Below are 11,305 nucleotides of genomic sequence, written 5' to 3' on the forward strand. Positions count from 1 at the left end.
CGTCCATGCATTTTTAAAAATAATTTTATGGTATGAACCCAAAACTGAGGTAGATCAATTCTCAAGTGGGCCACACAGTGTTGATTGAAATCTCACCATTAAAAACTTCCTGGGGCTACCAAATTTTTGGATCAAGCTGATATTTGTTTTTTTTTTTTCCATCATCCAGGTCTGCATGACCTAATCTACAGATTAGATGTCAAATAAATATCACGGTGGCCCCTAAAAAATATTTAACGGTGAGAATCATTATCACCGCTGCTTCTTGTGGTGTGGTCCACTTGAGATTTGGATCTGCCTCAGTTTTGGGATAATGCCCTGAAATGATAAGGAAAAATGGATGGACAGGGTAGATTTCTCAAAAACATCATGGGTGGCCCTACCTAGATTTCTAATGAACTTTGCAAATTGCGTGCGTAATTAGGGGCAGATTTGATTTCCCATGAAAGCCTTTTAGTAGAAAGATCCTGCGCAAGGATGCTGAGTGGGGCCCATCACCATGTTTTTGGGAAATATACTCCGTTCATCCGTTTGTCGAGCTCATTTTAGGAAAATCTACAAAAAATGAGGTGGATCCAAAACAAAAGTGGGCCACACGAGAGGGAAAATTGGAGAAAGAAATACCTACCGTTGAAACCTTCCTGGGCTCTGCCTTGATGTTTATATGCCATCAAAACCGTTTATAAGGTCATTAACACAGGGATGAAGTGAAAATATAGAAAATTTATCTTGAAAAAAAGCTTTTACGATCATAAAAATATTTCAATGGTTCTCACTGAAACCCTACTGTTTCCTCTCGTGTGGCCCAGTCGAGTCTTGGATCCACCTCGTTTTTTGTCGCTTGTCGTAAAATTAGCTTGCAAAACGGATGAACGGAATATATTTTCCAAAAACATGGTGGTGGGCCCCACCTAGCATCCTTGCCTAGGAACTTACTGCCAAAGGCTTTCGCAGGAAATTCGCCTCACTACAGAGGTTGACGCGGATTGGATACCGGCGTAGGTTTAGCCAGAGACTGCTGGAGTGACGTTACCAAGTTCTGTGTGCCCCACATAATATATGTGTTGTATCCCCACCGTCCATACATTTGGAGAGATCATTTTAGGATATGGTCCCAAGAATGAAGTAGATCTAAGGCTGCGGTAGACCCCACCATATAAAACAGTGGTGAGAGTGATGCCCACCGTTGAAACCTTCAAAAGGTCCACATAATTTTTATTTAAGATCCAATCTGTTCATGTGTTAACGCAGGCATGAAAGAAGGGAAAACACAATTGCCGTTCATCTAAACCGTTGTATGAGGCAGCTAACCTTCATTCACAGCAGCTGCTACTTATGAGCAGCAGATGGTAGTTTACACATGGCAGTTCTCTAAAGCGCTCAGCACGTGTGAGCCTCAATCAAGTATGCATCCTTCACCTTATGATAAGAGCCATCCATTTCATCTTACTTGATCAGTGCACGGTCCACTGTTTTGCACCATCTCACATCAGATCTAGGCCCATATTATAACCACTTTCCAGGCCCATATGATGGTCCAGATTGATGTCCATCTCATGGCCCATGGTATGGCCCACATGCTGTCCAATTGTGAGGGCCACACGCTGTCCAGATCTGCGTCCACTTAATGTCTCGATCACAGGTTATTTCCACAGCCCAGATAAGGTCCAATTACAGGCCAAGTTATAGCATGATCATATTAGCTAATATTTGTGTTTTCCCTTCTTTTATGTCTGCCTTAACACATGAACAGATTGGATCTCAAATAAAAATTACGGTGGACCTTTTGAAGGTTTCAACGGTGGGCATCACTCTCACCACTGTTTTCTATGGTGGGGTCCACCCCAGCCTTGGATCTACCTCATTCTTTGGACCATATCCTAAAATGATCTCTCTAAATGTATGGACGGTGGGGATACAACACATACATCATGTGGGGCACACAGAACTTGGTAACGCCAGTCCGGCAATCTCTGGCTAAACCTACGCCGGTATCCAATCCGCGTCAACCTCTCTGGTGACGAGGATTTCCCGCGGAAGCCTTTGGCAGGAAGTTCCTAGGCAAGGATGCTGGGTGGGGCCCACCACCATGTTTTTGGAAAATATACTCCATTCATCCGTTTTGCAAGCTAATTTTATGACAAGCGACAAAAAACTAGGTGGATCCAAGACTCGACTGGGCCACACGAGAGGAAACAGTAGGGTTTCAGTGAGAACCACTGAAATATTTTTATGATCGTAAAAGCTTTTTTTCAAGATAAATTTTCTATATTTTCACTTCATCCCTGTGTTAATGACCTTATAAACGGTTTTGATGGCATATAAACATCAAGGCAGAGCCCAGAAGGTTTCAACGGTAGGTATTTCTTTCTCCAATTTTCCCTCTCGTGTGGCCCACTTTAGTTTTGGATCCACCTCATTTTCTGTAGATTTTCCTAAAATGAGCTCGACAAACGGATGAACGGAGTATATTTCCCAAAAACATGGTGATGGGCCCCACCCAACATCCTTGCGCAGGATCTTCCTACTAAAAGGCTTTCATGGGAAATCAAATCTGCCCCTAATTACATACGCAATTTGTAAAGTTCATTAGAAATTTAGGTAGGGCCAACCATGATGTTTTTGAGAAATCTACCATGTCCATCCATTTTTCCTTATCATTTCAGGGCATTATCCCAAAACTGAGGTAGATCCAAATCTCAAGTGGACCACACCACAGAAAGCAGCGCTGATAATGATTCTCACCGTTAAATATTTTTTAGGGGCCACCGTGATATTTATTTGACATCTAATCTGTAGATTAGGTCATGCAGACCTGGATGATGGAAAAAAAAAACAAATATCAGCTTGATCCAAAAATTTGGTAGCCCCAGGAAGTTTTTAATGGTGAGAGTTCAATCAACACTGTGTGGCCCACTTGAGAATTGATCTACCTCAGTTTTGGGTTCATACCATAAAATTATTTTTAAAAATGCATGGACGGCGTGGATTTATCATTAACATCTTGGTGGGACCCACCTAAGTATCCTAGCGAAAGAATTTTATGTGAAAAGGCTTTCACCGCATCATTCGGATAGTGGGTGAAGAGGCGTGCGAGAGAAGGAAACTCACTTTTTTAAGCTCGCGCTAAGAGTGCCTTTATCCAGACCGTCTACCTTATCTGACGGTTGATAGGAAGGTTCGCACATAATGACGTGCGAACTGGTGCGTAGCTGAGCGTTCCTCTATATATATATATATATATATATATCAGAGTAATCCAGACTGCTATTTTAGTGGATCTCACCGTAAATGAATTATGCCCCAAAAGGTGAAAGAGTGGATGGTTATAATCTTCACATTTTAAGATATTTGGGCAGTCCATTATGTCAGAAATTGAATGTGGATCATCCATCATATGGAGCCCACCTTTGATGTGGACCGTCCATCATTTGAACCAAATGTTCAAAGTGGGATGTCCATCATACGAGGCCCATCTTGGATGTGGAGTGTTCATCATTAGGGGCCGACCTTTGACGTGGACCGTCCACACGTGGGGCCCACCTTGATGTAGGTCATCCATCATGGGGGGCCCACCATCAATGCTAATGTCCTTTATACGGGGCCATTCAATGTCCACTACCCATCATGTGGAGTCCACATTTGACGTGCACATTATATGAGCCTCATCTTTTAAGTGGGATGTCCATCATGTGGGCCACCCACTTTTGATGTCTACCATCCATCGTGTAGGGAGCATCTTGTATGTGGATCATCTATCATGTTGGGCTATTTTGGATATGGGTCATCCATCATGTGAGACCTTGGATGTGGACCGTCCATTAGGTGGGGCCCACTTGATGTGAATTAACCATCACAAGGAGCTGCACTTTGATGTGGGCCATCCATCATGTGAGGCCCATTCCGTCCATCATGTGGACCCACTTTGATGTGGATATTCAATATGAATTGTTCATCATGTGGGCCTGCCTTTGATGTCAACCATCCATCATGTGGGCGCACTTTCAATGTCCATCATCCATCATGTGAGTCCCACCTTTAACGTGGACCATCCATCAAGTGGGGCCTATTTGATGTGGATGGTCCATTAGATGGGCCACACTTTAATGTGGGTCATTCATCATGCCAACGCCACCTTTAGTGTGAACTGTGCATTACGTAGGCCCACCTTGATGTGGACCATTCATAAAAGGGGGCCCCACCTTCAATATGGATTGTTCATCATGCAGGCCCACCTTTGGTGTCCATCAACCATCACATGGGTTCCACCTTTGCTATGGACCGTCCATCATGTGAGGCCCACTTGATGTGGATAATGCATCATGTAGGGCCACATTTTGATGCGGGCCATCCATCACGCAGGACCCACCTTTGATGTTCACCATTTATCATGTGGGTCCCACCTTTGTTGTGGACCATCCATCATGTGGGGACCAACCTTCAATATGGGTTAATAGAGATGCCAAACGACTCCTAATTTCTCATGCAAAGATCTATGCATTATTTCCAACACCATGGAAAGCTCGTATCTTACGCATGTATTTCTTATTTCCATGTATGCCCATGTGTGGATGTCCACAGCTCTGTTTGCGTGTTGGATTAGAAAACCTCACGAAGGGTTGCTAGAGTACACTCGGTGGTATTGCAATAAAATTTATCAAGATAGTAACAGTTGGAAGTGATACAAGCCGTTTATAACGTCTCCTCATCCATGAATATTTGGCATTTTTAAGTTGAGGACGATTTCCTTAATCCATGATTCATGGGCCGTTGATTTGAAGATATCTTTAATCCCACCGGTCACCTGTGGACCAAGTAGACTGCATATCCATCAAGGAATAGTCTTTATATATATATATATATATATATATATATATATGGGAGAAGGTACTATGCGCTCGACCTCACGATAAGCTCCCGTGAGGTCGAGCTGCGTGAGTCCCACCGTGATGTGTGTTGACTATCAACACCGTGCATTTGATGGGTCCCCTTTAAATTATGAGATATCCCAAAAATCAGCCGTATACGGAACTTAGGTGGGCCATACCATCTAAAATCATGTGAAGACACCGTTAAAACATATAAAAGCACTTGGTGGGGCCCACCTGAAATTTGCATGCGTTTGAAACTTGGTTTGAACCCTCATCCAAGTGGGACACACATAATGGATGGGTTGGATTTGCAAACCACATCTCGGTGGGCCCAAAAATGTTTATGAATGTTTTAATGGTGCATGGCCCCTCTCCACTTCTGTATGTGGTGTGGCCCACACAAGTCACGGATTGACTTGATTTTTGAGACCTAGGCCCACGATGGAATGGTGCATCTGACTGATGGGGTAGATGTTTGAAACGCATCACGGTGGGGCCCACACAGCTCGACCTCATGGGATGGACTCGTGAGGTCGAGCGCATAGTACCTTTTCCTATATATATATATATATATATATATATATATATATATATATATATATATATATATATAGATATATATATATATATATATATATAACGAATAATGAGGTTATCTTTGGCATATCGAACATCAACACCATGCATTTGATGAATCCCCTTTAAATTATGGGATATCCTAAAAATCAGCCATATATGGAACTCAAGTAGGCCATACCATCTAAAATCATGTGAAGACATACCTAAAACCTATAAAAGCACTTGGTGGGGCCCACCTGAAATTTGGATCCGTCCCCTTGTACAAGTGGGATACACATAATGGATGGGCTGGATTTGTGAACCACATCTCGGTGGGCCAAACAAATGTTTATGAATATTTTAATGGGAGGATAACCCCTCTCAACTTTTGTATGTGGTGTGGCCCACACAAGTCATGGATTGACTTGATGTTTAAGCACGAGGCCTACCATGGAACGTTGTATCTGACTGATGGGGTAGATGTGCTGGGCCTAAACAACCTACACCCCAGGAAAAAAAAAAAAGAATAACATCCGAGAAAGAAGCATGTTGGGTTGTACTGGCTTGGCTTAGCTGGGTTTAGCTAAAAATCATTAGCCTTTTGGCCTGAAAATTGATTAGGCCATACACGCCATGTCGAGGCCGGGTCCACAGGAGAAACTAAAAGCTTGTTTGGTATGTAGAATTACGTGGTATTGAAATGCATCTAGTGGGTTATAAATTCCATCCCACCTTTAAAAAGTCCTGGGAAAGATTGGATTAATCTAAGTATCATATCATCATGATGGGACTTTTGGTGGATTTGGAAATCCACTATTTCTATGGGCTCAAGCGATGCATGTACATATAGGTGATTGACATCAGTTGTGAAAACTGTTCCCGTGATTACAATTCCTTGGTCCACCAAATGCAGGTTTCCTTAATGCAATGACTCTCTCCTAAGGAGAATTTGATCCCTTAATGCAATGACTCTCTCCTAAGGAGAATTTGATCCCAAACGAGGTGGATTGGACAGTCAAAATACCATGATATTTCTAGAGATATAATCATTGTGAAATAATGGTGTGAATTCCACCTAATGCAATTCAATATCACGTGAATCCATGTTTCACCTATTTCATCCAAGTAACTCCCCTGATAAGTTTTAAGGGCATGTTTGGACCATGGAATTGAATGGTATTGACTTGTATTAGATGAGATTAACATCATTATTGCACAATGACTACATGTCAGGAAATACCATGGTTTTGTAGCCATCCAATCCCATGTTTGGGATAAAATTTTTGCCACCAGAAAATACGGATTAAGCAAAATCATGTTTGGTAGACCATGAAATTGTAATCAACGGGCCAAATTCACAACGGATGTCATTCACCTGTACACATATAACCATAATGTCACAAGTAAATGGTGTATATGGATGGATGGCATGGATAAACGCATACATCAATGTGGGGCCCACATGTGTAGTGGATTTCAAAATCCATGGAGATCCTGCATGGGACCAAATGCAATTCCACGGGACTAAATGTAATTACATCCATCCTAATCCCTACCTTTCCCATCCTCTCCAAATGTTGGATGGAATTGCACCTTACCAAATGCAATTCTATCCCATCGAATTCCCTGCGCCAAACACCCTCTAACGGTGAGCATTCAATTGTCACAATTTTTTAATTGTGTGGTCCACCTTAGATTTGGATCAGTCTCATTTTTTTTAGTTCATGCACTTAAAATGAGTTGGAAAAATATATAAATGTGTGGATAAAACAGAGACATCATGGTGGGGCCACAGCTTTTCCAGCACCACTACGCTAGGCAGTCCGAGTTCGGATTATTGTGGATCTTCAATCATTTCCCACCACATTAGGAACAAGTAGATGGACGGTCAACTCACTGGTCACGTGTACAGTGCAAAGATGGTTGTACCATAACCCCTGACCTTCATTATGCAATGTAGCATACATACCCCACAATTCACGTTTGGCAGAATCCTGTCTGATTGGTTGTCCATAGATGAACTGTCAGAAATAGAACGGTTAACAAAAACAGACCCAACTCAATGGGCGAAATTGGAAGATTGAGATCATCCGATCCTTGTGATTTTTGGGCAAAGGTCCATCTATTGTGGGGCCATTATTTGGAAAGTCTATATCAATCAACATGCACTACACCTGTGCTGTACAGTTGGGGCCACCTTTTCATGATCCAAACCGTTCATCCAGAGGGCTCCAAACGCACCCTTCGGCCAAAAAGAGAAAAGTATACATAGCTTGATTTCTCTTCCTTACCAATAATCAAAGCAAGAACACTCCCCATCTTTGAAATGGTGAAACCTGCTCCCATCCCTCACAACAATCTCCCGCCCAAACAACTTTGAAATCATCTTACTCACCTCATGACAATCCCCACACACCCTCAGATTCTTCACTACCCTTATCAAACCTCCCACCCCAGTCACCATCAGCCCAAATGCAATAGCCAATCTCTCACTATGCTCCCTAACAGCATTCTCCTTCTCCTCCTCCCCTATGTCATGCAGGACCCCAGAAACGTCTGGTGAGTATCCGGCCACTGCCAACTGCCTCCCGATCTCTTCAAGCATCTCATAGATCTCCCTAGACCGCTCGTGTGTTCTGTCCCCCACAACGAACCGGTGGACCCTACCCTGAGCTTCAATCAGGCTCCAGCCTGCAACTTTATTAGCGCCTCGATCAACCATCAATCTCCTGATCTTAATCACATCTTCCCATTTCCTTGATCTAGCATAAATACTAGCTAGTGAAACATAGTGGCCATCATGGGTAGGGTCCATTTCAATTAGTTTTCTCCCTATGGTTTCACCCAAGTCTACTAGCCCATGCACCCTGCATGACCCAAGTAGTGTTCCCCATATGACAGGGTCTGGCGGGACAGTCATCTTCTCAATCAATTGAAGGGCTTCTGATACAAAACCTGCGCGGCCCAAGAGATCAACCATGCACCCATAGTGCTCCATCTCAGGTTCAATCCCATAATCCTCCATCATGGACTCGAAATAACGCCGGCCTTCGCTGACCAACCCGGCATGGCTACATGCACTCAAGACCCCAACGAAAGTAACATTCATGGGACGAAGTCCTTCGTGGGTGAACCTCTGGAAGAGCTTGACTGCTTCTGCACCTAGACCATGTATGGCCAACCCACATATCATAGCATTCCAGACGAAAACATCTTTTTGGGGCATTTCATGGAATAATTGTCTAGACAGCTCAATGCACCCGCACTTTGCATACATGTCAATGAGCGCTGTTCTAAGAGGGACGGTCATAGGAAAATTTAGAGCCTTTATTGTGGAATGAATCCATCTGCCATTTTCAAGCAAACCCAACTGAGCCGAGGCCGAGAGGACCGTGACCAATGTCGCCTCATTCGGTGCTATTCCTTTATCTCTCATCTCTCTAATCAATTCCAACCCCTTCTCTAATTTTCCACCAACCACATAACCCAAAGTCATGGTACTCCAAGAAACCGCATCTCTTTCAGGCATTTCATCGAACAGCTCCTCACAAACGTCCATCTTCCCATCCCTTGCGTACCCAGCCAGAATTGCATTCCACGACACAACATCCCGCTGCTCGGAGCTCTCATCGAAGACCCTCCTCGAGTCATCCAATTCGCGAAACGCGCAATAGAAATGAATCAACGCGTTCCGGACATAGACATCTTCCACGAACCCGAGCTTCACAACATGAGCGTGGATTTGCACACCGTCGGCGATCGTCGAGACCTTGCTACATGCTTGCAAGACGAAAGGGAATGTGTGCTTGTTTGGGCACACGTTATTCCGGCGCATGTCTGCGTATAAGGCTAGCGATTGGCTAGGCGTGCCGCCCTTGGCGTAGCATCTAATCATGTTATTCCTACTGAAAACATTTGGGTGTTCGATGCAGTTGAAGATCGCGTAAGCGTATTCGGGGGACGGGGATGGTGAGATCGCGCACGCAACGAGAAGGTGGCACACGATCGAGCGGTGGCGGGAGAGGCCGAGGGCGATGATGTGGGCGTGGGCTTGCTTGATTTGGGGAATGGAGGGGGATGGTGGGAGGATAGAGAGAGGGGGATGGAGGACTGTTGTTGCTGAGTGGCGAGGATTTGAATTTGTATGTTGAAGAGAAAAGGAGGGAAGTCTGGGAGAGAGGGAGGTTTTGAATCTTTTGGCGGAGGGAAGATGGTGAAGGCAGGGAGTGGTGGGCCATTTGAAAGAACGGTGGAGATAAGGTCGCATTGGGCAGAGGGGTTCATGTGATGTGTGTGGTATAAGGGGATTTTTATATGATCCGTGGAACTCAAGCTTTCCACGGTATACCGACTTCTCAATTCTAGCGAGTGGGGCCCACCGTATACTCGAGTTCTTAACCGTCCATTTGGAGAACGGATTGGCTACTCCCCCTGCCACCAGCCCGGTGGCTGGTGGTCGGTTATCTGTGGGCTTCACCATGATGTATGTGTTTCATCCATTTTTACAGATTATTTTAGTGCTTGATCCAAAAATGAGAGGGATATAAATCTTAGGTGGACCACACCATAGGAAAACAATAGTTATTGGACATCCACCATTAAATTCCTCTTAAGGCCTACTGTACTGTTTATTTGACATCCAATCTCTTGAGTAGGTCATACGGACCCAGATGAATGTAAAAAACAAATATCAGCTTGATTTAAAACTTTCATGGCACCCAAATTTTTTTTAATGGTCCACGTTCATTCAACACTTTTTCCTGTAATGTGGTCCAATTGAGATTGGAATATATCTCATTTTTGGTCTCATACCATAAAATGATCTAGAAAAATAGATGGACGGTATGGATGAAACACATATGTCATGATGGGCCCATAGAGCACTGACCATCAGCCATTAGCTGGTGGCAGGAAAGTAGCCAATCCGCGTCCCCATTTGTAGGTCACGTACTCACAAATAGAGAAAATTGTCTCAACAAGGAAGAGTCCAGAGACTTATAACGAGAGATGTGGGTGGTAACCTGATCGTGGGGCCCACCTCCACGTACGCATTGTATATCTACACCATCCATCCGCTTTGCTAACTAATTTTATGAAATTAGCCAAAAACTAAGCGTATACAAATCTTAGGTGGAAATAGTGGTGAATGGCTATTAAAAACATCCACGAAAGTTTCGGATTAAACTGATACCTGTGTTTTTCCTTTATTTAGGCCCGTGTGACCTCATCAACCGGTTGGATGGCAAATTAGAGCGCGCCTTTTAGTAAGTTTTTAATGGTGAGTGTTCAATAATCACCCTTTCATATAGTGTGGTCCACCTCAGATTTGAATCTGCTTTATTTTTGGGCTCTATGCCATTTAGCATAGACATACCATGCATTACATCAAAGTGGGCACCACGGTGGAAAAAAAAAAGTGGGCACCACGGTCATAATATGCCCACCATACATTGTAGCTAAGTTGGATCCATAGTTCACCACCGTAAATTAGCTGTGTACAGTGAGCAGAGCTTGCATGTTGAGCTGCTTGTCTAATAATTCCAACAGTGCGGCTTACCTGATGAGGACCAGCCTGATTTTTGTGCCAGGTATTCATCATGGTGCAGCACCACGCTTGAATGGTGTTGACATCTTATACACCGCATGTTAGTGGCAAAGATGGTACAATACCACAAGCATTGGAGAAGCCTATTGCATGGCGATCCATCAGACTTGGTGGGGTCCCCACCAACCTGATACATGTTTTTTCCACGTTGTCTATATGTTTTATCAACTCATTTTAGGATGTAAGCTTATGATAAAATTAAAATATATCATAAGCTTAAGTAGACCACGCAATAGAAAACAATGGGAATTGAAAGTTGCCTTTGAAAAAC

General features: G+C 43.6%; 1 protein-coding gene across 1 annotated transcript; it reads right to left on the reverse strand.

Annotated features, from left to right (window-relative positions):
• Positions 1–7,165: 7,165 nt before the first annotated feature.
• Positions 7,166–9,741, reverse strand: LOC131242763 (pentatricopeptide repeat-containing protein At3g62890-like). The gene has a single exon (XM_058241618.1). The coding sequence runs from the start codon at positions 9,694–9,696 to the stop codon at positions 7,717–7,719; it is 1,980 nt and encodes a 659-aa protein (XP_058097601.1). The 5' UTR covers positions 9,697–9,741; the 3' UTR covers positions 7,166–7,716.
• Between the last annotated feature and the right edge of the window lie 1,564 nt (positions 9,742–11,305).

This window comes from Magnolia sinica, chromosome 4 (genome assembly GCF_029962835.1).
Source record: "Magnolia sinica isolate HGM2019 chromosome 4, MsV1, whole genome shotgun sequence".
Lineage (NCBI taxonomy): Eukaryota > Viridiplantae > Streptophyta > Magnoliopsida > Magnoliales > Magnoliaceae > Magnolia > Magnolia sinica.

Coding starts and splice junctions, on each gene's coding strand:
- LOC131242763 (XM_058241618.1), bottom strand. CDS start 9,696: ATGCGACCTTATCTCCACCGTTCTTTCAAATGGCCCACCACTCCCTGC.